General features: G+C 40.3%; 1 protein-coding gene across 12 annotated transcripts in view; it reads right to left on the minus strand.

The window, feature by feature from the left end:
* Nucleotides 1-1418: 1418 nt before the first annotated feature.
* TJP1 (tight junction protein 1) overlaps nucleotides 1419-26808 on the minus strand; it is a 107302-nt gene continuing 81912 nt past the window's right edge. The window contains exons 16-28 of one of the 12 annotated variants that reach the window (XM_048221150.2): nucleotides 26508-26590; nucleotides 25788-25998; nucleotides 25378-25478; nucleotides 21777-22127; nucleotides 21205-21444; nucleotides 19693-20562; nucleotides 19441-19538; nucleotides 17345-17572; nucleotides 12288-12328; nucleotides 9487-9964; nucleotides 7649-7866; nucleotides 5495-5578; nucleotides 1419-2959 (exon numbers count right to left, since the gene is read on the minus strand). In XM_048221150.2, the coding sequence (XP_048077107.1) occupies nucleotides 2865-2959; nucleotides 5495-5578; nucleotides 7649-7866; nucleotides 9487-9964; nucleotides 12288-12328; nucleotides 17345-17572; nucleotides 19441-19538; nucleotides 19693-20562; nucleotides 21205-21444; nucleotides 21777-22127; nucleotides 25378-25478; nucleotides 25788-25998; nucleotides 26508-26590 (3098 nt within the window). In that variant the 3' untranslated portion in view covers nucleotides 1419-2864. Of the gene's footprint in view, nucleotides 2960-5434; nucleotides 5579-7648; nucleotides 7867-9486; nucleotides 9965-12152; nucleotides 12329-17344; nucleotides 17573-19440; nucleotides 19539-19692; nucleotides 20563-21204; nucleotides 21445-21776; nucleotides 22128-25377; nucleotides 25479-25787; nucleotides 25999-26507; nucleotides 26591-26808 lie in introns of all 12 variants that reach the window. The other 11 variants (XM_048221144.2, XM_026510332.4, XM_026510331.4 and 8 more) reach the window with 11 other exon arrangements.

Genomic DNA, 26808 nt, shown 5'->3' on the forward strand with positions numbered 1-26808 from the left:
GAAGACACTAAGAAAATGAACAGACTGAGAGAAGATATATTCGCAAATCACACATCTGATAATGAATCTGCATTCAGATTACATGAAGAACTCTCAAAACAGTAAGGGAACAGTGCACTTTACAGAAATGAGAAACGACCTGAACAGAAGATACCTCACCAACGAATGCACGGTGGCTAAATGAAATGACGCTCAACATCTCAGGTCATTAGGGAGATGCAATCGAACCCATAAGGAGACAGCCCGTTGGAACGCCCGAAACAAAACGCCCAAGAAGAGCAATTGCTGCCAAGGGCCTGGGGCCGCCGGCCGCTCTGAGACGGCTCAGGATGCAGGACAGGGCCTCTGGCAGGCGGGGCGGCAGTTTCTTAGTAAGTTCAACTTACACTTCAATACGAGCCAGTGGTCCCACTTGTAGGTGCTTCAATCAAGTAGAAGAATTTATGTTCACACAAGAACCTACGTGCAAATGTTTGTAGCATTTGCATGTATTTTACTCATCATCTCCAAACCTGGAAACTACCCCCAAGTGCACCTGCGGGTGGACAAACAGACCGAGGCGTGCTCACACGATGGCGCAGGTGGAACACTGCTCTGCAGTAAGACTAACACCTGCAACTTCATGCATGAATCTCAAATGCTTTATGCTGAGTGAAAGAAGGCACACTCAAGGCTGCATACTGCGGGATCCCACTCACAGGACACCCTCGAGGAGAGACTGCAGGGGCAGAAAAGAGATCACTGTCTGCTCGGGGCTGGAGGAGTAGGGGGAGGGGAAGAATGAACTTTTGGGGGATGATGAAACCGATGTAGTAATAGTAATGGTTATAAAACTACGTATGTCTGTCAAAATCTGGAGAACTATACACTAAAACGGATACTTTTACCGTACATACATTTTAACCATGACAAAAAAGATGGAGCAAGCAGACTAAATCTACACAGATGTTCGCTTTCTACCAACAGCCTAAATGTCAATACGGTGGTGGTTAAATAAATATGGCAATCACGATGGAATATTTACAGCCAGGAATATTTACAGCCATTAAAAATCATTTTCTACCCCCAAATGTAACAACACAAGAAAACACCCATGTTATGTTTTTGGAAAAAAGCAGGATACAAAAATACATACAAATTGGTTCTAAGGAACACAAATGCACACCTAAATATATGTATATGTACAGATACAGTGGGAACACACTACAGCCGGCCTCCTCTTGTTCTGTCTCAAGGTTTCCGTGACCGGCACTGCTCACCCATCACGGTGCACTGGCTGCGGGGACACACTGCACACGCCCCACCAGCCAGAGGTGGCAGAAGGTGACTAGGTGATGAGCGCCAGCGTGTGGGATTTTCAACAGGATTATAAAGCTGCACAAAACTACAAATAGCAGGCAAACAGAACAAACCAGCACTTTATTTTAAAAAGTTTTATTCTGCAGATTTAGAAATTTGAGATTTTTTAATAACTGCAAAAGAAATTCAGTCACACCTAATGATTGATTAACAGAATGTAGTGGTGTATTATCTAAACAGAAATCGTGCTGATGTGCCATAATAAATTGTCTATTAGTAAAAAAATACACTTTCGGGCACAGCATGGTATCACAAATTACAGTCAGGGTACTTTGCAAGAATTTAATCAAACTAGAGAATTCTGAGTAACTGTATCTTTTAAATGCAGCACTTAAAAATGTAACAACTCTGTGCATTCTTTTTCTTAAAAAAATGACCTTGTATGTGTCATAGAAATGCTGCTTTATTGCTGCAGAGGTCAAAGTTCAAGGCTCAAGAGGTACAGGAGAGAAATACAAAGGTAGCCTTAAGAAACTTGGTTTTGTTTATGTATAAAAAAGGTAAAGTTTATAAAAGTTAATTTACAAACCAAGAACAAAAGTGGTATGCACGCATTATGTACAAGCATCCTTAAAACGTCAAAATTTTCAAATGCATAGCCAAAAGAACAGAAAACCACCACTGCCCCTTGAAGGGGGGAAAAAAATCCCCAAATCACACCATTATTTTCTTCTGGGTGATTATACATTTCTGAAACCACCAAATCCACAATTTACTCAATCTTTTTCATGATACAGTATCTAGATGCGCACAAAAGCCATAAAAACTTAGTAATACATGGAGAGAATGATCTAAGAATTAAAAACATGAGGGTAAGGCATTCCTGCTGGTTAGTATGTCTGTGGTGATATGGTTAATTTGTAGATCCAAAGAGGCCACAGAACCAGTCTCACATGCTTTGGTGTCCTTCCCTAAAAAAAATGTGTTTTCATATACAATAAGTAATTGTCTTCACTTGACTCCCGTCCCCCCCACCCCCCAAAAGCTATAAATTCCCCTTGCTGTACATTTCTGTTAAATCCACTACATTGGTTTATATGGTCCAGGTACATTTTTAAAATGTGTGCATATTACCTCATGCATAATAAAATAAAATGTGTGTGCCAGGCCAGGGCCATAATAAAGTTTGAAAAAGTGTACTTTGGAAAGAATAGAACTCAAATGCACCCTGTTTACTGGCTGGTATTTTAACGGAAATCAGTATGTGAAGTAAGCAGTGACCATAAAAAAGTACAAAAATCATTACAAAGCAAGCCATCTCTGACCCTCCAGCCAATGCCGCTAGCTTTTCCACCACAAACACGCAGTCTGCAGCATGTTTTCGGATCACGGTGCAGGGAGGGGCCTGCTCACTAACCTGCATCTGTTCAAACAAAATGCTTAATACTAACAAACTGCAGTATCAATTCTAAGAAAAGTATAATACTTGATAGAGTGCTTCCACTTAGATTTAGTAAGTTTAACCCAGTTTCACATTATTTAATCAAGTTCCTACATTTTAAGAATTAAAAGTGGTCAATCAGGACAGAAACACAGTTTGCTCCAACAAGGTAATTTGGATCTCCAGGAAGACACTTGTTTTGCCATGTTTTAGGATCACCTAGGAGAGAAAAGAAGTTCCTGTCATTGGCAGTTGGTGAAACCGCTAGCCGTTGAGGTCTGCAATCACGGGGCAAACATGGAGACATACACTCAGATACAACTCTCTCCTATTTCTTCAGCATATGCACTTGTATCAAAACTCTAGGTGCTGTATATTTCAATGAAGACTCACTGGTATCTCAGGATTCAAAGCAGTTTCAGATTTCTCTTTTATTGTGTTTTCAAGTTCATGTCTTTTCACAAATCATGAATAGAAGCTGGGGTGACCATAAATGCCTGAGGTCGTTCTGGTGCCGGGGGCCATATAATTATTCACAGCACTTTTGAAAGTTGGGACAAACATGCTATGATCACCCATTTGAACTGAGTAGGAGAACATATTTCTCACACTCAACTACACAGCAACATATGAATACCTGAAAGTTCTGCAGAATCTCGTTCCTAAAGACCCTTCTTTCCCCTTTACCAAAAAAAAAATCAGTTTAAGTCTGGACCAAGAGCTTCTCAGCCCTGATCTTAGCTGTGTGACAAAATCACTCTCGTAGTTCTGAGAACTCATCGACTGCTGAATCTGAATTGGGGCTTGGGTATCTGAATTTAACAAGCTTTTGGTGATTGGAGATCTGTAGCTAGAGCTAAGAAGCCCCAGGCAGTGGACACCAAGTATGAAGAAGGCTGGGATGACTGTCTTTATGGCATCCGAGATAACTGATGTTCAGAGCTGCTGACTTTTGCCTTCCTTCTGCCCACCATCCCCCCTCTGTGGGACAATGTCTGGGGATGTTTCTGCCTGTCACAACTGACATCTAGTGAGCAGAGGCCAGGGATGCAGTGAAACATCCCACAGCGCACAGGACAGTTCCTACGACAAAGCATTATTATCTGGCCATAATGTCAACAGTGCTAAGGTAGAGAGAACCTGCCTACAGGGAGCGGGACGTCACCTGAATGGTCCCAGTCACAACGGGCTCAGCACTTTAAAACAGAGTGACTAAACAGAAGCTAACTGACTTCACAAATATATGTGGGCTTATGCTGTACTGTAGATAAACAGCTTGTTTAGGCAATGAAGTAGAGTTATGACAACTCTTTGGAAGTAAATTAAAAAATCTTAACTTTAGGCTCAAATTTCTTTCCAATATACTAACATTTGTTGGGATTAAAGTCAGTTGTCGTCAAAATCTACCCCTGAATTTCCGAACGGAAATTCACAGTAACAAAGCATTCTAAAGCCACACAGGATTATACAGAAGTACATTTCTGTTCTAGGTGAATGTACCCAAATTTAACACAGGAAAAAGTTGTTTCAATCTAACAAAATAACTTATGCTCGGTGGCAAAAAATACAAAATTTAACAAAGAGAGAAATCATTTATGCCTCATATACTATCTGGGAAAAATCACCATAAAACAAGTAACTACAACAATTATTTTAAAGCTTCTCATCCTAATTTGGTTTAGAAAACAATCAGAGCTCATGCTACAACCTGACTTTTAGAATATATATATATATATGTTTAAAATGCAGCTTCATTAATATTAATTCAAACTAGGCTAATAAAATGCTTCTCAGTGGAGTCCCTGAGGGAACAGCTCTACTATCTAGTGTGTTAAAATTAATTTATTAGCTTTCTCAAGAAAATGGTATACTTGTAGATACCAGGAAATATATATTTATGTATGATTTTTAATCTCAGGTAGTAAGAGAATATGTTCCTATAATTTTTATACCCTAAAGCTCTATTTCACATTAAAACTGTATAATGCTCACCTGGTTTACTAAAAATTCAGAAACAAAACTTTAAATTCTTATTTTTCTATATGAGGTTAAATTAAAGTGATCTATACCAAAAATACAGAATGTTTCAACTGGTAACTGATGTAGTCACCCAAGGAAGTGAGAAATGCGAAAATGCAATGGAAGGTTTGAAGCTATGATCTTAAGAGCAAAAAGCCATGTAAAAGTAGTGTGTATAATAGAAGCTATTCAGAGTTTAACACTGAGAAACCATGGCCAAGCATGATCACAGTGGAAGGTACTTTTTGTCTTTCAAGTTTCTCTGGTGTATATACTTTGTAGGTTGAGAAATTAAAGAAAGGTAACCAAAAACAGAAATTACTGTATAAAGGAATCAAATCATTTTAATAAGAAGATGAAAACACCTATATATGCAGGGCAGTAATAGTTTTCCCACTGCATCTTAATTTTGAGAGAACAAATAATTTTCTTGAACACCAAGAAACAGTCAACTTTTGGCCAATCATCAATGTTTAAAAGGCAGAAACTTCTGTACCTTTCCACATTCATGTGTGCATGCACCACAAGGAAATTTTAAAACACTGGTGATGCCTACAAGGCCACAGGAACAGAGGTAGAGATTTGCTCACAAACAGCATGGGTAGCTCCAACAGCCCAGGGATTAATCAATGACAGTACCCAAAGCCCCCAAAGGACAGAGTGAAGACAGCATACCCGACGAGGAGTCGGATGATTTTAGAGCAAAAGACCAACCGTCAGGAGTCATGGACGCACAGTGTGGTAAGCGCAGCTCCACGGGCTTCAGGAACTTGAGGCCATGGGGCCCACACATCACTAAAGGGCTCAGCAGTGTCTCACCTGCAGTCAAAGGGGGTGGGGGTGGGAAGTTAGATGGCCATCTTCCTTCTAGACCACAGTTCTCCTCACACCCCCTTCTAATGATGTGCTTTAAAGCCAAATGCAATTAATTCTCTACAGCCGCAGTGACCAAGAAAAATACAATAGAAGACACACGTGTCATTTAGAATTTTCTAGTAGCCACTTTGAAATAAAAAACAGGTGAAATACACTTTAATATTTATGTAACCCAATATATCCAAAACATTATTTCAACATGTAATCAATACAGTAAATCTCTGCATTCAGTGTGTATTTTTATACTTCCAGCACATTTCAATGCAAAATAGCCATAGGTAATTTAAGAAACAAAACAGATGAACACAGGGGAAGGGAAGGAAAAATAAAATAAGATAAAAACAGAGAGGGAGGCAAACTGTAAGAGATTCTAACTATAGAGAACACACTGAGGGTTGATGGAGGGGAGGTAGGTGGGACACAGGCCAGATGGGTGATGGCATTAAGGAGGGCACTTGGGTTGTGATGAGCACTGGGTGTTATATGTAAGTGATGAATCACTAAATTCTACTCCTGAAACTAATATTACACTATATGTTAACTAATTTGAATTTAAATAAAATCTTAAAGAAAAAAAAAGTGAAAAGCTGGAAAAAAATATTACACGAAAACTTCTTCCAGAAAAATTAATCTGGGAATAAATTTTATGACAAAGTAGAAAATATGCATAAACAGGAACTCTGCCCCATCTTAGTAATTTTAGTCATTTTTATGATTTTTAAAATAATCTGTGATTTCCTTATTGTCACAACAAAGGATAATGTTAGCCCATTAGGACTGCATTTCAAAACTGCTTACATCTATCACTTCTCTTTTTTAAGTTTTTGGTGAAATAGTATTTCATTTTGTATCCTTTGTTTTCAATGAAATTTTTAACCAAGGATGTAAAAAAAACAACAAACAAAAAACCAAAAAAAAAAAAAAAGTAGCCACAGGTTGCTGATGGCGACTGCATTAGATCATGGGGTTTTTGTGAGATATATTCAAATGTACTTTTTATAAAAGTTACTTATAGGGTACCTGGGTGGCTCAGTCAGTTAAGTGTCTGCCTTTGGCTCAGGTCACGATCCTGGGTCCTGGGATCGAGTCCCCCATCGGGCTCCCTACTCCGCAGGGAGTCTGCTTCTCCCTCTCCCTGCCACTCCCCCTGCTTCTGTGTGCTCTCTATCAAATAAATAAAATCTTAAAAAGAAATGTTACTTATATCTGATGTTTTAAATGTTTTATTTGCTGCAGACTCTGGCTTATAAAAGATTCATGCAGGGCCAACATGTGCTAGTGTTCCGCAAAATGTAAGAAACTGAGCTAAAGTGACGTATTTAAGGAAGTAAAGCACCTGCTACAAGATTCCAAAAGAAGTCCTCACACAGTTCATTATATCGTCCTGACAGATCCAGAAAGATTATGAAAAATAACACTTTCCTAGATTTCTCAAGAAGTTCAGAAACACACATGGTAATACCTAATAGGGATATGTTATTTACTCTGTTGAGCCTTTACCAGTGCCAGGGCTAGCTGATGAGCACCTGCCCTAAGACGCTTCTCTTCCACAATCAGGTAACGGGCATGGAGCAAAGTCTTTCTGACTGGGTGTTACCTAGACCCATCTCCAGAGATGCAAGGGGTAAATAGCTCAAAGACAGATTTGTTGAGGTCAGCTAAGACCACCCAGCAGACAGGTGGAGGAATGCTCAAAGGCCTGTCTGTCACCTGTCATCATTGTCACTTTCATACCGAAAGTAAAGCCCACCGTGTGGGCTTTAAGTCTAGTGTGCTCACCTCTACCACCTTGGCCTTACTATGGGATACCCCCTGCATACCTATGATGCCATTCCAGGGCACCCTCCTACACAGTGCTCATTTGAGGGGCCTTCCCTGATAGGAGGAACATGCTGCGGTTGGCAAAGTAGAAAAGGGGTCCAGATTGTCCTCTCAACTAAGCACTGCAAGCGTTGAAGAGCACAGAGGGCAACTCTAGTTATTAAAACTACAGAGAAAAATAAACACACTTACCTTTCTCCTTATCTAAAGGCGGGAGGATGCTGTTGTCTCGGCAGACCTTGAAATAGATTTCCTGCTCAATTCCCTCAGGAATGGCTCCTTGTGGGATAATTATACTAACTCCAGTTTCTATGGAACTCAACACCCCACCATTGCTGTTAAACACGCCTCGGGCTGTGGCCACCACAGTATGACCATCCTCATCTTCATCTTCTTCCACAGCTGAAGGGCTAAGAGTTCAGAAACAACTAATAAGTAAACCCCCAACAATACACAGGAGTTCCCACTAAGACTCTAACAGGTGGTTTCATTTTATTTTATTTCTCCATAGAATCAGGAAGGTAAGTTTTCAGTGACACATTTTACTCACAGGAGTAATAATAAATCATATTCTTCCTGGAGAAATCAATTTCACTTTTTGAAGGTAACTAATCAATTTCCCTTCATTACTAATTTTTGCAACTAGAATGTACAAAGTCTTACCATCTTGCTCGCCCAACTACTATAGTTGATTGGTTTTAAGAAACACATTTTAACATCCATGAAATTCATGTTTTAAAACTGGCAGTCATGGTTTAATTGGCAGCACTTTTCTCCTTCTTAGTGATACGTAAGACAATGGTGCATCCTACAACTGACGGCATCTGAGACCTGGCAAGTATTAACTAGGTTCTCCACCTCCCTAGGATTTTGAGCAGCACTCCCTGAGAATCAGTCCTTGCTGTCAAAAGCCTCCACAGTGCCATGAGGTAATACTCTGGTGGGGTACACCTCAAGCACCACGGAAAAAAACCAGTATATTCACTTAGTACACAACGAATACCAAAGGCCAAGGGGATGTGGTATTAATGACTGTTTCAAAAATGTAGGCTTATCAAGACTTCCTGAAGTAAAATTTTGAGTCACAGCCTAAAGGTGAGCAGAAAGATGGAATGACACAGTAAGTGTGTGAAGGGAAGCTGCAGCTTCATTCCTGCACGACCAGAGCATCAGGGACAATGCTGATGTGTGTGAGGAAGACCAGGTTTCCCATCCCCCACCACTGGAAAGGTTCACAAAGAGGGGAAGGCAGCACACTGCCATGACCATTCTTGTTCCTGGGAAGCAGACCACAGGTGGCCCTCCTGGCCCCAGGTTCTGCCAGCCTGGTGCTTCTGTTTCAGTGGGTGGCCTGACAATATAAGTGGATTCAGGAGGCTGAGGTGTGCTTATGTGTGGCCAGAATGGGTCTGGTTAGTCACCACGTAAGGACAAGAGGGAAAGGAGTATATGGAATATGGATCCAGGTAGGCTCGCTTTGTCTCATTTGCTCAGACATCTTACTCATTACAACTATAAAAAGAGCTGCTGTTTTTTTAACAACCATTCTGAGGTTGTACATTTTTATTTCTAACATCACTGTTGAACAAACAGTGGACAAGGAACACAGATGCTTATGTTTTTGAGATATTCTCCAAGTGTACCTCACCAGCCCAAGGTTAAAGGTTACGGAAACCTATGGTTGGTTAAGAGTATGGGCTCTGAGGTCAGATGACCAGGGGCTGCCGAATGTAGGCTCCCCTCACCCTGGCTGGCTGTGTGACTCTACACAAACCACCATGTCACTCAACCTCAGTTCTTAGTAAAATGTGGATAATGACAGCACCTACTCACCATATGTGGTTGTTAGCTTTATTACTTCATTAACATTATCTTGTAGGACCTTTCACATAACAGCACTCATTGCAACATTTTGGACAACACTGTTTAGTTTAAAATTGAAGTTAAAATGTTCATTTTAAGTCCCAAATCACAGAAACTACACTCACAGTAGACAAATCACAAGACCAAGAAAAAGGCAAAACTCTTACCTCACAGGAATAGCTTTAGGCACTGTGCTGATATTGTTCATTTGATATTTAGGCTTATCTGCGTGGATGGAGAAAGTTTCAACCCCACTGTCAAACTCAGGAGGCTGTGCCGCACCGTGTGTTTTCGCAAGTGTTTTGGGAGAAGCGGGGGCTTTTGAAGACAAGTCAGGTTTATGTGCCGTTTCACTTGGCAGCAGATTGTGGTTGAATTTAGGACTTTCGAACTTGCGCTCAAATGGCCGGGCAGAACTTGTGTATGGTTTTGGCGTGAATCGATTATATGCTGGAGTGACCGTTTTCTGAGTCTGTTCAGCTCCATTAACTGGAGCTTTATCTGGGAAACTTTTCTGGGGATAGAAAGTAGACTGAACAGTGTCTTCTCGGTTCGGTGGTCTGAACGTTGCTGGCTTATTCTGAGATGGAGGTGGGTCTGGTTTGGACACTAAAGAATTCTGAAAATCCAGCGACACCGAATTACCTGAAACAATAAACACATATTAACATTTTTAAAACTTCCTCAAAGAAGTTTTAACAGCCCCTCTGGTGTCTCTCCCATTTTAATTTGTCCCGATGCTGGAGTCAAGGCCCAGGTCAGGGTCCCCACTGCTAGAAGATGGCTCTTGAGCCCTGGTGGCTGTCTGTGACACTGAGGGACCAGGAGGGGGATGGACACATGTGGTGCTTTAGTATATCCTGCTGCCTTGGAGTCAGGGTCATGCTGCTAAGATTCCAGGCCTCCCAGAGCCTGGTGTCTGAGTATCCCCTCTCCAACATCCATAACAAATTAGAAACAGAATGACAATACAGCCATGATAAAAAAAAAAAAAAAATGAACACTATAAAACTCACCTAACTAAAGTCAAAGGAAAGCCACAAAATGGGAGAAGCTATTTACAACCTGTATAATTACATGGAATTAGGATCTAAAACCTTTAAAGAACTCCTACGTGCACACAAGAAGATTCAACCATAGAGAAGATGGGCAAAGCCCTTCAGAGGCAACAACGAAGTGAAGACTGGAATGCTCAGTTACCATACAAGATGTACAACCACACTACTAGGAAAATGCAGACCCAAAACAAACCCCAAATGCTGTTTCACACCCATTAGACTGGCAACACTTCAGTTTGGTAATACCGAGAGTTGGCAAAGATGTGGAAGAGGAATTTCCATGTATGGCTGGTGGCAGTATCGAATGAATTCTAGAAACTCATTCAGAAAAAAATAACATCAATGCTACACAAAGTCTTCCAGAAAAAGAGAGAAGGAACATGTCCTCGGCTCCCTTTTATGAAACTAGCACAAAAACAACAGCAAAACCAGACAGGGACATCATTTAAAAAAATAATAATAATAATAAACCCAAATTCCTTGTGAACACAGCAATATATTTTACTACATTAACAGAACAAAGAAGAAAAAGGTTATGATCATCTTAATGCTCTGTGACCAGATGCTTTCAGCAAACTAGAAGGGAATACAAGGGAACGTCCAAAACATAATAAAGGGTAGTTATGAGAAGCCACAAAAATAGCTAACGTGGTAAGGGTGAAATATTAAATCCTTTCTCCCTAAGATCGGGAAGCAAAGATGTCTGCTCTGAGTAATCACTTCTTCTCAACATTTTACTTGAGGTCCTTGCCAGCATAAAAAGGGAAGAAAAAGGAATAAAAGGCGTTTAAGGATTGGAAAGAATTAAAATTTTATCAGCAGATATGAGAGTGTGGAAAGAAAATCCTAACATGGGTAATGTCAATCTACCACTACGACTCTACAGCACATCTGGCTGAAGACTTGGCCTAGAATTTGATTCCTACATAAATAATTGAGAAATGTCTATAGTAGCAAAAAGGCAACAGGAGAATGGATAAATCGTGGTATATTCTTAAGGTAAAGTAGACAACCCCCCCCTTTTTTTTTTCAAAGGGCCAAATAAAACAAGGGGCATTTGGAGGTGAAGGCAGCAGTCCCCCTTTCGGGGAATCTGATGGAAGGCAAAGAGACACAGTTTGAGGAGGCAGCGGGAACAAAGCAAGGTGCTCTGAACACTGGACTAGTGAGCTGTACACGTCTGAGGACGGAGGGAAAGGGAAAGATGAAGCCAGCAGGAATGAGGGAGAGTGGCCCAGGGAGAGAGACGGTGTGGGTAAGGGGAAATAGTTATTGCGCAGAGACCTGTGAAGGCGCGAGTGTGGACAAAAACTCAGAGGTACAGCTGTTAAAATGAATCAACTGGAGCTGCTGGCCACCTTGCTGGGCTCTTGCCACAGTACCTAACAGCAAGGTGCTAAGGGACACATGTTATGTGGAAATTTATAGCCTTCCTATATCCACAAGTGAAGAAGGAACATAACAGTGATTTTTACAAACTACCAAATATTTAGATTCAGACATACTGGCAAACAAATACTACGTCCAGAAATTGAGCTGTGCTAGTAAAGGAGATTAAAATCTATTTAGCTAAAAGGCTTGTCTGATATGATGGTCATAGTCATAAAAACAGGAGATGTACTTTTACTTACCAAAACCCCTAGTTTTCATTGTTCCCAGCCTAAGGGTTTCAAGTATATCTATTTGAATGAAAAACCCTTTTGCTTACAAACTGAAAGTCAATTTTGTAAGTATTCCTCTATTACAGCAATAATGGCAACTTTCGAACTTCCTACCTTCACCATGTGCCCCCTTGGCATGCGTGTGGAGGGCAAGAGAGGAGCTGGTACTGGGCTGAGCAGGCTGGGCGTACTGGGAGGGCAATGGGGGAGGAGGGGGAGTTGCCTGCACTGGCTCATAGCGCTTCTCACCAAATGCTCTATCCATGCCATCAGCTTCAGGAGACTTTCCCCTGTGAAAAAACGAAGACAATGCCAACATATGAAAATGGATTTACATTTACAAAACAAGTACTCATTCCTCTAAGTATCCCTGAGTTTATAAAACAAAAATCTAGAAATTTCACAATTTACTCTTAGGAGTATAAATGGCTAACTCTACCCAAATATACAAACAAGTTCAACCATTTATCAGCACGAGAAATGTAAAGACAGCACAGATACTTGAAGAATATTAGTAAAACATCCAGAAGATGGCAACCAAAAGGCAGATGAAATTTTGGGTATACTTGTAATATTAATCATGTTGCTTACAAAAACCAGCAATGGCTGAGAGGTTTGAGAAAGTCTTCCAAATATTTTGAAAAATATTTATTGGCCCCAATCTTCCTTAGATTCATTTCTGATTTGGTATCTAAGGTACAAAAAAAGCCTTGGTTTCTGGCATGCTTAGAGCACCACAAAAAAATGGTTTTCTACACCAGAGACTGGCAAATTTTTTTATTGTAAAGGGCTGTACAGTAAATGCTGTTGGCTTTTGGGGCCATACAGACTCTTGCACAACTATTCTGCCCCAAAGCAGCCATAATATGTAAATGAAATAGGTGTGGTTGTGTTCCAGTAACACCAAAAATACTGGACATCTGTCACTTGGCAATTGCCCTTAATTTACCAGATCCATTTTTTGTTTAACAACTGCCATAGTAGCAGACACTGCTTGATTTTACAAGGCTCATTTAAATCAAATTGTGCCATGTATGCTTATTTTTTTTAGATTGCCAATTTTAATATGTAACATGTAAAATTCAAACAAAAGAAATCTTTAAAATAGACCCATAATTACAACACTGCCATCTAAACCTTTGCAGAGAGCCAAAGCTGCACTGGCTTTATGTGCACAAACAAAACAGACATCTCGACCATACTTTCACAGAAAATTTCATTGAAGAAGTCTAGTCTTGTGATTAGCTTTAAAACCACGCTGTTACGTTGCTTTCAGGCTCTTACGCAAAGCATTTGAAGACTTTAAAATCTAAAAGTGCACGTAATGCCAGTGATGCAGTGAGGGACACCTTATGTAACAGCCTCACATTAATGCCAGTCTTACCACTTGACGCTCCTTTTCAAGTAGTCATAGCTAGTGTAAGAGCCAAGAAATCTAGGTGACGGCAAAGCAAGCGCAATAGAAAAACGAAAGGAAATGGTCAATCTAACTAAGAACATTTGCAGCGAATGGAACTCAAATGTCATTTTAAAATAGCAACCAAAAGATACACATTCACCATTTCAGAATAATTTGACCAAAAAAGAAAATATCACTACCTCTCATTTAAGCTAGGAAAATCACCCACCAATTACAATAGGGTAACGTAGTTCGGTCCCGCCTGCCCGCCTGCCCACCCTCCACATATTTTCACTGCGCAGCTAGTGAGTAGCAAGGTGCTTGAACTTTAGTCCTCTTTCACTTCTGCCCTTTGGCTTCACTTGCTAGTGCTAAGTAAAGAAATGAACTAAATAAAGGAGGGATACTAAGAAAAAGCAGCAGGCTCTGAGTAAGAATGAAATGCTCCATTAAAAGAAAAGGGCCGGACAAAAGAAATCCTCTAAGTGCAAACAGGAAGAAACCCTATAACACAGGCTGTGCAGCTCCCCAGCAGGGTAATGAGGAATGAATGGGCGGTGGAAATAGGCCTGCCTTTGAAACACGACTGATTAACCTACGCTCCTTCTAGCAAGACCTTATCCATCACCAGTCCTAGAGCTAAGCCCTGGGATGGGTGGAGCCTATTTGTAGAGCTGCCATGCTTGAATCTCATAGCTTCTCTCCTTGAACGTCACTCACACAGGAACAACCTAATGTCAATCTTACTTAGTTCTTAAGAAGCTGAAAACTGCTAACATTTGTTTTGAGACCTGGAAGTCTCACAGTAAGTGGACTCTTGAGAGAGAGCTATTCTAGTGCCAGTAAAATCCTTAGTTGCCCTGAAGAAGCGGAGTCTCTGGGCTGGGACAGGTACACAGACCCGGAGGGAGATGCTCTTCCAGCCGTCGGGGGATCCTGGAAACTGCTCACTGGCTGTGAAGACGAACATCTGAGCCACTATTTCCAAACCTTCCCAGTCTGACCCAGCTCTCCAGAACTGTAAGACAGGTGATACCCACTTGCTTTCTGGGGCGTCTGTCCTATGCTAGCAGACTTTTCCCCTCTCTAACTCCCACCATTTCTGAGGTGTGTTTTTATTTTTTATATGTTTTTTTAAAGATTTTTCTTTATTTATGAGAGAGAGAGAGAGAAAGAGCGCACAAGTAGGCATAGCAGAAGGCAGAGGGAGAGGGAGAAGCAGACTCCCTGCTGAGCAGGGAGCCTGATATGGGGCCGGATCCCAGGACCCTGGGATCATGACCTGAGCCAAAGGCAGACGCTTAACCGACTGAGCCACCCAAGTGCCCCACTGAGGTGTGTTTTTAAGTGGAATGTAAGCAAATATTATCCAGAAGAAGACAACTTTGATATTTCTGTTTTTTTACTTTAGAAAATAAAGGCCTGCAGGCAGTCTACTGGTGACAAAAAACAGTAAATGGTTTTGAAATACAGGACAAAAAGGATTGTATATTTTAAATGGTTTTCCAGTTGTTAAAGCTGTCTTAAGGAGGCACAAGAGTACAACAGCACTAGAGGGGGGAGACGTAGAAACACCTCCTCTCTTAGTCATCCTGTCTTATTCCTCATTCCCCTTCCCAATGCTCTACGCACCGGATACCCACATGGGGAAACGCAGCACAACTATGAAGAGTTTTCACTTTATGCCACAAAGGAAGGAAATGTATACTAGCGTCCATCTCAAGTCACACTGTGCCACTCTCATAACACTCACAACAGGAAACATTCAAGAGTCCTGGGCGTATGCACAAAGACAGATGTCATCTATTTCTGTCAAAGGCAATATATCCTTAAGAAACCTCTGACCAGCTCAGACTCGTTCCTCGCAGAGCTGTATTAATGGAGAGGGGGGCAGCTGATGTGCCTAGTACACTGTGCCCTGTGCTGCTGAGTCCCCACCCACTAAATACTAGGCAGCGTTCTAGACCCTGTCGGAAAATTATACATCACAAATATGTTACTAAGTCTTCTTTGAAGAAAAACTCAATTAACTCAAAACCAAAAATGCTTTGTCAGCTGATTCTCTGAAAAGACTTTTTATTTACTTTTTAGACCTAAATGTATTCTTTTAAGGCTGTATTGTTTACCAAGTACATAAAAAAAATTTAAAAAATAAAATAAAATAAAATCTCTCTCCTTATACTACACCCTTGGACCTGCTTCTAACAAGAATGAAATACGGGGCGCCTGGGTGGCTCAGTCAGTTAAGCGTCTGCCTTTGGCTTGGGTCATCATCTCAGGTCCTTGGGCTCATGCACTGCCGGTGTTGGGGGTCCTTGCTCAGCGGGGAGTCGGCTTCTCCCTCTGCCTCTACCTCTTCCCTATGCTCGCGTTCTCTGTCTCAAGTAAATAAATAAATAAAATCTTAAAAAAAAAAAAAAAGAATGAATGTGTTTAATGACTGAAGTAAAAGTGAGCTCATTAAGACTCACTGAGTCTGGATGCTCTCTCCAGATGTGCTGGGCACCTCTCTAGTGTTGTGTTAGGGGAGGTTCACAACACTGGTATAAGACACTGTTTGCATTTAACAATGCCCACAGCACTCAAAGTTTGCATTTGCAGTTCTCACAAGCAGCTTTCTTCTCTAGACAAAGATTTAAATGCATGACAGTGGAAAAAAGGTTTTAAAACTTCACCTCAAATGATGTCTAAGAAAAGAGTGGTAATTAAAATTAGGTTTTTAATATTGGAGGTTTTAAAGTATATTCTAAAAAAATTCCACTCAATAGTAAATAACAAATGATAGCTAAATCCAGATAATCCCAAGCATCTAATTTACTAAATATCTGGGTGCTTTGGAAATTAGACACAAGAAGGATCTGTGATGGCTTTCTGATGTGTCAAATTGGGTAAGCCGAACTATAGTCCCCATCATTTGCTCAAACACTAATGTAGGTGCTGCTGTGACAGGGATTTACAGATGTAATGCCTCTCATCAGTTGAGTTCACTTAATCAAAAGGGAGATCTGGACGGAACCTTTTAAAGAGAACTTAGGCCTTCCCTGAACTCAGAGATTCCCAAACAGTTCTGCATCTTCTCTTCCTGTCCTGTGAACTCATGCTTGTTTACTGGCAGGGTCCCACAATGGTGTAAATGAATTCCTTGTAATAAATCCACATCTGCTCCTCATTCTCCACCTGTGCCTATGTGAGTTTATATATCCCACTCTGAGTGGGTCTGTATACCAACAAAAACCCCAAGTGAGAAAGACGAATCAACAAGATCCTCAAGAGACAAGTCAACAAAAGGGAGGAGCACACAACAGGGAAAAGACAACTAGGAGTCAAGAAACTTGGGTGCTCGGTCCTAGCTCTACCCCTGTAATGTCATCTCAGTGGACTTCAGTTTGCTCATGCATAAAACTGGACCAGAAACTTTAAAGTCCCTCAAGCTCCAACAATAAAAAAAGATAAGCTCTTTCTCACCTTGGGGGGGGAAAAAAAGAACACTCTATTGTCCTCCTTCAAATAATGTTGCCCCTGCCATGCTATTTTCATATTTAAAAAGCAAAAACAGAAAAGGAAAAGCTGCAGCATTAAGTGTGTTGTGCAGAGGGGAGACTTATGATTCACCTAAAACTCAGGGTCTTCACAGTTTACTCCCCTACCTGAAAACACTTCAATTTTAACACTTTTCGTAAGGCAAAAGTTCTGTGTATCTGCTATCAGAGTTTAAGGACAAAACATGCACACACATCCTAGAGCTAGAAACTATGCACAGTGCGAAACCACTGGAGCCGCCAGAAATCATGTATTACGGACTTGACGGCATTCCTTCCAAATACACCGAATTTCACGTGATTAACTCCACCAACTGAACCTTTATGGCTCTTATTTTTAAAAGTAAGTCTTAGGTGAAATAACTTACTTTGAAGAATAACTAGAAAAGTTTGGTTGATTCTGAGAATGAACTGGCTTGGCAGGCTCTGAGAGATGGCCAGCAGGAATGTGTGTAGAAGGCTTGTTTTCAAAACTTCTTCGGTCAAAGTATGAGAGCTGTTTTCGATAATATTCTTCATCCTCCTCGGGATCGTAATGATTAGACCGAACAATATCTTCGGGTGGCTTCATTTGAGGTTTTTGAGGTTCTGGGATCCTGACAATGAATGACAAATGGAACAACTTTTTAGATGTTAATTTTACAAAGAAAATGGAATATATAAATGTTTTGTCTTGACCTTTCACTGCTATGATTATTCAGGATCGAGCCAAGCAATCCAACAGTCAAAACAGTCACTTCAAATCCCATGCCTTCATACATTATACTCAGGCGGCCCTCTTCTGGCTCATGAGGCCTTTAACACAAGCTAATAAGCTTGATATTGATCTGGTTTAACCTCACAGCAGGTTAGAAGCAGTTACTTAGAAAGAGAAAAAAGAATATAAACTAAGACAGTGGACAGCTTCCCGAAGTACACACACCAATTTTAGCAACAAGTAACAACTGAGAGAATTTAAGAACTTTAATCCAGGATCGATAAATGATTCTCATATAAGGAAATGGCTCTATACAGTCCAAAGTTCTAGAGGGCACAGGAAGCAGTGGGGAAGAAATTGTTAAGCAAATTAACAGAGATCTTCTTTAACTTACAATGGGATTATATCCCGATAGATCCAGAGGAGGTGAAAATACCGTTAAGTCAAAAATGCATTTAATACACCCAACTTACCAAACACCACAGCTTAGCCTAGTCTACCTTAAATGTGTTCAGAACACATACTTTAGCCTACAGTTGGGTAAAATCATCTAACATAAAGCCTGTTTTATAATAAAGTGGTATCTCATGTAATTTATTGAATACTATTACTGAAAATGAAAAACAGAATGACTGTATGGCTACAGAACAGCTTTAAGTGTGCTGGTTGTCTAACCCCTGATCGTGTGGCTGACTGGGACCTGCCCCTGCCACTGCACAGTATCAGGAGATAGTACTGTATCATATGTGGGAAACAATCAAAATTCAAAAAGTACGATTTCTACTGAATGCATATATTGCTTTCATGCTGATGTAAAGTTGGAAGAATCCTAAGTCACATCACTGGAAGTTGGGGACTGTCTGCACTGTTATGTAGGCTCTGCTTAGTGAATTTTAGGAACCTGCCTCAAAAATAGATAAATAGGTTTCGCACCAAAAAGAGGGCTAAGCTTTCAGTAATTACAAGTTTATTTTATGTAAAACAACTCATTTGCTAATGATACTGGCTAAAGGAGACCCCGCAGTAGTTTACGTTTACATGAAAAGCACTAGATACCATTCAGGGGAAAATTTGTATGTTAGATAGTAGTTCCTCTTTATTATAAGCACAAATGTAAGCAAGTAAAACACCTAAGTTAGGCAGAGAAACTATTCAAACCCAGTCTGTCGCTTACTCGCAGTGTGACAAGGACCCTGCTAAGAGAGTTGCTGGCCAGATTTCTCTCCCAGCTCCACCAAGTCCTAGAAGCTACTCAACCCCTCTCAGCCCCAGTGCCTCTCTTTAAAATGGGGAAAAGGACCATTTACCCACACTGCACTGAAGTGCTTAGAGCAACTGCAAGTATATGGCACCGTGCTTACTAAATGATTAATTTTTGTTATTTTAGGCAAACTGGGTCTGTGTCTTTACCCCTAAAAACTAAAAAGAGTTTGCATGTCTAAAAGCACTTCTAAAACTAAAGAACGTAATACAAATGAAGGGCTTTTTTTAAATTGTAATCGCTTGCTAGAAAAGTATCTCTTTGAAAGACTTGATTACTAAAGGCATAACAAAGATCTGTGACAGAAGGCATAATCAAGACCTTTATTTTTCTTTCTAGGGCCACTGTCTTAATTAGAAAGGCTGGTAGTTTTCATTTAAGGACAAACAAGATCCTTTCCCTTTTCCTTCCTCTCCTCTACTAACGTAGTAAAAAGCTTCCTCACTGACCGAAAGGGTTAGATTCCTGGTCAGTTCCATGTCACAAACACCACAAAGCATACCCACCTGTACAGTGTTTTGTCATGTTCACTGAACTGATTCTGAGGAGTGGCTTTAGGGGCAATGATGGGAGCACCTGGAGGTTTAGATGCTACCTCTGGAGGCTGCAAAACAGAACACAAACATGGCCCAAGAACAGATAATTACAAAAAAGGCTTCATTTATGCAGGGGAGGGAGAGCTAGGAAGCATTCTGAACTGCCCCTTCACTGAATGTGCCCATGCATCCAAGGCAGGAAAGGCATGGTTACATGCTTACCTTAAAACCAGCAGTGGGGTTTTCATCCTTCTTGCTCTCCAATGATGCAGATCTTTTGTTTTCAAACATTTTCACTCTAGTGAGCACAGACTGGGGCTTCATTGCTGGATCTTCCTCCTCTTCAGTCAGAGTTGGGGGTGGAGGCAGTGGTTTGGTATTTGAAGGCAGAACTTCTGGCTTGTGTTGAGATGCGGGAATTAGAGGAGGGACAACTGCAGCACCATGGAGAGGCTCATAGTGGCCTGCTTTAGAGGTAAATCCTTGTGGTGGTACTTGCTCGTAACTTCGTGGGTATTGGTCAAAATACTGTTTGGGTTCAGACGCCTTCGGGCCTGCTGAATAGGACTGTGCTTCTGGCCTGTACCTGTTGTGCATGTCATACCCAGGAGCTGGCTGCTCTTCATGTCGTAGGGTGGAGGTTCTAGGTGGCTGGTCATAGCGTGGTCTGCTGTCATAGGACAGAGGGGCTGGCTCTTCAAAACGTGGGTAATAGCCTCGTTCTGAGGACTCTTCAGGATGCTGTCTGGAGTCAAGGTCCCGAGGGTGCTGATTATCAAAAGAAGGCCGAGGCTGGTAGGGCTGTTTGTCATCATAATATGACCACTGCTCTTCATATGTAGGAATGCGCTCTTCGTAGCGGAGACGATGGTCATAGCTTCGAGAAAACTGGTCTGTGTAACTTGAGGAGTCGTATCTGTACGTGGGCTGCTCGAGGTCTCTGTTGGCTTGTTTCTCTACATATGGGGGTTGGGATTCATAGCTCAGATTAGGCTCTTTGTCTGGCCTCTGCCCTGGGTGACCAACAGCTGGCTGTTTCAAAACGTGATTCTGTCTCATCATTTCCTCAGGATAGGGATCTTTTCTATACACCTGTATAAAAAATTAAGTACAAAGGCTTGTTTTCAATTCTAGTCTATTTTAATAGACAGAAATATAATTTAATATGCGAAAATGGTATATTCTACCACTTATTACCAAGACAAGAAAGAGATTAGTGAGAAAGCTAGTTTAAGTGAAAGCTCAAAATTTATAATGCAGGTAGGGGGGCTTTTATGTTTTAGCATGTTCTAAATGAAAAGTGAGTTAAAGATAATTATTAAATTTAGAAGAAAATTAATACACTGAACTACTGATTCCACTTGATTTGGACACCAAAAATAAAAATCATAAAAGAAAACTTATGGACACCATACTTTACAAAACACAAAAATGCTTATGATGAGTCACGACTACATATTATAAGGAATTCTGAAAAATACCAAAAGCCAAAAAATAAAAGTAATAAAACAGTAAGCACAAATCCCAATTAAAAGGCCTATTTTCAAATTATCAGTATACCACCAGAAGCCATGCAAACTATAAAACTGAAATGATTCGTATTGATTTGAAAGCACTATGGTATGTAAGCCCACAGTAAAAAAGCAAAAGGAACACTTAAAGGGCAAAGCAAAAATGATCATGTGCTAGACCGATGGAGAGCGACAAATGAGGGCAACACTGCAGCACAGGTACCTTTGCTGGATCTACATGCGACGGCAATGATGGCTCTTGATCTCTTAGCATTATGTGAGCTGCCTCAGTACTTGGTGTTCTTAAAGAATCAGCTTGTGGTGAGTAAGAGGTGGAAGGAGCTGGGGTGGGCCCCTCCAGTTTGACATTAGTGAAAGTTACATTATGGTTAACAGCAGAGGTTGATGATGCTGGGTTTGTTTCAGGCGAAAGGTAAGGGACTGGAGATGAGGCTTCTGCTTTCTGTGAAGTGTTTAAAATATTTTAAATATAGTGTTTTTGTTTACTGCTAACTTCCCACTTCCATTTATAGGGGCTGGTAGACATACATTTTAAGTGTGCTGAATAACAAAACTATGACCTCACGTCCTCAATTAAAAAAAAAAAATTCAGTATCCTGCTGTGTAAGACGAACATACAACGTTTAGTATTAAGTCCTTGATATTCTCTAATCAAAATTAAAGATTAATTCTTAATCCAAAGAAAGGACAAAATATATTCTTCAACTCAATCACCACATTCGAAAATTTAAAAATGCACCTCTAACTACAAAACGTTGAATGCTTGCTGCTTACCTGTTGAGAGGCTGTTTTAAATCCAGGGGAGTCTATTCTATGAATTGGTTGTGGCTGCGCTTGTGGTGAATAAGGAGGATATGTTTGGTTTTCATGATGCATTCCAGAGGAGTCCTCTCTTACAGGCTCAGAGGACCGTGTAATGGCAGACTCCGGTGGAGTCCCAACCTCATCATTAAGAGTTTCATCTAGTTCTTGATCAGTGTAGGCCCCGCCTTCTGTATCTGTGTCTTCATAGTCAGAAGTGTGTCTACTGTCCGTGCTATACATTGAGTATTCACTACCTGGGGCTGACAGGTAGGACAGACGATCATCATGCAAATCAAGGTCATCACTTGTAGCACCATCCGCCTGGGTCAAATAAAAGTAAATTAAAAATTTTATTCAGTAATTCTTTAAGAGATGGCCTTTATTTTACAAGGGAGATTGAAAAGGATATTTTTCTTTGGAGAAATCACATCTATTTCTTGAAACTTCTGGCGAGGAAAGGTCAAGAAGATTGTACAAGCACACATGCAGACACACAGAGCATCCTTTGAGATCTGAAGGACTTAGAAGAATGAAACGTTGGCTGCTCAGCCACGACAAAGCTGGACTCTGAGGCTCAGCCCCAGAAGTCAATGAAGGAACCCTGACACCACTCGGGTTTACAAAACCTAATCAGTCACTAGTTTATCAGCCCAAAGCAAGGTGAAGAGGGAGAATGGTACCAAACCAAACTCACAGAAACAAGGACACACTGACAGAACAGCGCATTTAAGAGTAACTATGAAAATAAATGCCACAGTTCAAGTTGAGTAAGAGCTTACATGTATTTATATATATATATATAAATATTATATAAAGAAAACAACTTTTTAAAAAGTTGGTATTTGGCCTTCAAGTTTTTGTAAAACACAATGCAAAAGCACCATCACCTAAGTGCCAGCTGCCTCATTAAATTAAGAATTATTGTCTTTATTATTTTTCACAGATGTAGTATCCAATGGATGGTGAGGGAGAAATGCAATTATGTTTCTCTTTTGTACATAATTAAGAGCTGAGTTGGTTTTTATTAGTCTACAGTATCTTCTGAGTAGACCAGAAAGAAAATGAGAAGCATCTGAGGGAAAGGAATCTAAAGAGTTGCATCAACAGGCTGTCATTAGATACTAGTTTGGAACTAGTACGGGGATTAATTAGAACAGTCCCTGAAGATCTTGCCTGGACATTGTGCCCAGTTGGGCACTAGAGTTTAAGGATCTGGAATCCAGAATTCAGACAATCCTTCTTCCATTTTAAGTACAGACTGAAGGACAAACATAAGGCTTGAGCCGCCTGAATGGAACATTCCACACAGTCCTATGCCTGCTCTCGTAAGAGCCTGACCCTGAGTACTGCTCTCCAAATAAGAAAGACTAGGGTATGTGAGGCCTCCCAGGGGCTCTGGTTTTCAACAGAGTACCTGCTGGGCTCAGGGACTGAGAATTCCAGGGCTCTGCTCTATGTTACAGCAGAGTCTCTCCCATTAAAATCTCAATGGCTTCTCAACTCTATAATGGTTGCTGCAGAAGAGAAGTCTTTTTGCTATCTACTCTAACCTTTAACTTCCCAGGGTTCTGGAAGACTATAACCCAGCAGCCAGCCAGGGAAATATTTAAGTCCTTGAATTAACTTGGAACTCATCAATCCACCTAGCTTTTGCAGTGGTATGAAATGCACAAGTGAGCAAGAACCATGGGTTGCTTTGAACCAAGAAATGACATACGCCTAAGTGTTAAGAAAGTCTCAGGATGACTTTTCTTGGCTTAGTAGGGAACACACAAGACTGTGTCAGACCTTGTAAAAAAGAACTCTTTCCAGCAATTAGACCAGAGTAGTTCATTCAGGAAAGTCAATGTGAAATGAATTGGTTTTGGTTTAAGAATCTATTATGATAAAATATACATGAACAGAAGGGGCAGGAGATCTATCAAGCTTGATTTAAATTGTAACAACCTATTCTGATTCACAAAATCCATCAATCTATTCTAATAATAAATGATTTGTTTTTCCTCACATAAATTAGGGGTGTTAGACCTGCATTTTAAAATCCAAGCAAAGACAGGAAGCATACATAATATCACGAAAAGAAATCATAGAAAATTAGGATTTGTGGATTAAAAAAAAACCCTCAGAGAGGCAGATAGCCTACTTTGTGCATTTATAAACTAATTTCACTTCAGGAATCACCAATGCAAGCTGTTAACCATTCTACCTGACAAAGGCTGCTAATAGAATTTGTGTTTTTACAGATTAGTATGGAGAGGACTGCAATCCTTTGTATCAAATGCCACATGAGTAAAAGTTAGTAATAGTGTGTTTCTGTAAAGAGATGCAGTGGTTTTTTTTCTACCTCGATTTGTCTGTCAAGTGTCCCAGCTAATATGCCAGTTATTCAAAGAGGTCTGATGATCTCATATGCATAGTCCATCCCCTAAAGTGGTACTGATGAGAAAAACCACAATTCTGACACATTAATACAGGAGGGAATAGCAGACCAGACACGACCTCTAGATGTAAACATTTTAACATCTCTTCTTGCAGAGGTTGTGTTTTCTGGATAAAGGGCACCGTGGTCCTAAGCATGCAGCATGCACTGCTAGAGCATCTGTAGCCATAGCCAGGCAGAGGAAAGTAGGGGTCATGCAGGGGCCAAACACAACAAAAACCAAGCCAACAAGGAAATACCAAAACAAAACAAAACAAAACGAGATATTCTCAGTCTTCTCTAGCAACCAAAACATGTTAATATTGTACTGAAGGTAAAAGACACTAAAAACAAAAGTTTCTTTCAGCTGTATTAACTTGCCCAACAAAATGCACAGACCTTTCCCATCAAAGACTGCTATAAAACCAGAAAGACTGACAACAGAAAGTAGTTATTTTAAAGCTGGCCATTTGAATGTATATAAAAATCAAAATTTGTATTTAAAAAGGATGTATTACTCTGTCCAACATCTCCTAGTGTTGTAACAATATGAACAGGTACTAAGGGGGGAAAAATTCCCTAGGTAAACAAAGTAATAAAATAAGTTCTTTACTTACAACTTCTCAAAGCCTTTCCTACACTGATGGATACAGTGCTGCCCCTCACTGCACTGCCCGCCCCTCTCAGGGGGCTATGGCTATAGTATTTCCCACTCATTACTTGCTGTTAGAGTGCCTTTTTCTTCCAGACCAAGTCCTGAATCTCATGTGCAGAGAGGACAGCACTTTGGGGGAACACGACCTAGCCCACTCAACTCTCCTCACTTTCAAAGGAGGAAACTGAAGCCAGGTTCTAAGTCATTCCTCATTCAGACAGGGGCAGAGCCAGAACTCAACCTTGCTCTTTTAGTTAGCATTTGAGAACTCTCTGAGAGAGCACCACTGAAGTGGTAAATTCAATAGGTGGGGAAATTTCAGAACATTTTACTCTCGAAAACAACTTTCATTGTTTCAAATTATAAAAACTTAAAAAGCAAACTCTCCCCAAATTACTCTAATATACTGATCTAATCAGAAGGCAATGGTAACTCCAAGGCATCTCTGATTAGTCATATCAACTACTGTAAGGGTTAAGTAACAGGAAGTTTCTTACCTTTCCCTCAGAAACCCATACCAACTGGTTCTGTTGTTGCTGAATTGCTTCTTTCAATGCACCATACCAACCATCATTCATTGAATTTAAGTTAATTGTAGCTGAAAATAAATTAACAACATTGTTTTACAATTAGAACAGTCAAAAGCCAGAATTCATTCAACTCTGCATGCATTAGCTCAATCATCATTCTTAGTTTTTGATGGATAATGTTTGAGGACACACACCTCTGAAATTTCTATTTTGGTGCTGTACATTTTCTTTGACTCAAACATCAGCTGTTAATACAACAGGAAGCTTTCCAAGGCAAAGGTTACATTTAGCTTTTAGCATTTGAACACCACAGTATTTTTGTCTACATATTGTTGCCTAGACATTTTAAACTACATAAAGGCCTTTAATATACTCACTTGTAAAAAGATGATGATTATTTTTACGAAGTTTATGAGATCGTTCATATAATTTCCTGGCACTTTTCCGGGATTCTGGACATAACCTCATTCTCATAGTTTTCACACCTTGCTTAGAATCAGGGTTAAGAAATACTACAATTGGATACCACTGGGCATAATTCAGACGATCAACTGCATTTGGTGTTACATCTAATAAAGCATGTTTGTCCTGGAGGCACGCACACACACAAAATAAACAAGGACACAAGATACAGTTAATTAAGAATCATCACCTTCAAAAAAAGTCACAGCCTACACTACATTCCAATGGTAATGGACCTTTAATCGGGCTCCAAAATGTCTCTAGAGTACATGTTAGAAAAATTTGTAATCAGAATTCAATATGATTTCTAGCCCAATTAAAACAAAACAAAACACTTCACCAGCTCACTTAAAAATAGCCCCAATACTTGCAAGTTGACAGTATTATTTGTGTTCTGTAAGTGAAAAAAAGTATACGAATTTAATGTGCCTGACATGATCTTGTGGAGTAACATATTCCCATACTGTTTCCTTGAAAGTGGTTATTGGAATGCCTTTCAGTATGGGTTTAATCTTCTTATGGTAGACGAGTAGTAATTTTTAAAAACTACTACTTCCAAATTAACTAAACTCCATCCCACTCAAAAATACAACATTCACAGATTATAATGAAATAGATCAATTTTAATAACTTACCTGATCTATAATTTGCTTTATTGTATGAAGGCGAATAATTCCAGAGCTACGTTGGTCAGTTCCAGCATCTCGTGGTTCACTTTCTATTCATGACATCACAGGACAAAAACAAAACATCAAATGTCCATTGGTTAGACCATGGTTTCTCAACTACTGGGCACTACACCACACACTGGGCTCCAAAGTACTTAGTTATAGGGGCCGTCCTGTGCACTATAGCCTGTTCAGCAGCATTTCTGGCCTCCTCCTGCTACATGCCTCTCGTCCACATTATGACCAATAAAAATGTCTCCAGGAGTGG

The sequence above is a fragment of the Ursus arctos genome, unplaced genomic scaffold, assembly GCF_023065955.2.
Source record: "Ursus arctos isolate Adak ecotype North America unplaced genomic scaffold, UrsArc2.0 scaffold_28, whole genome shotgun sequence".
Classification (NCBI taxonomy): Eukaryota; Metazoa; Chordata; class Mammalia; order Carnivora; family Ursidae; genus Ursus; species Ursus arctos.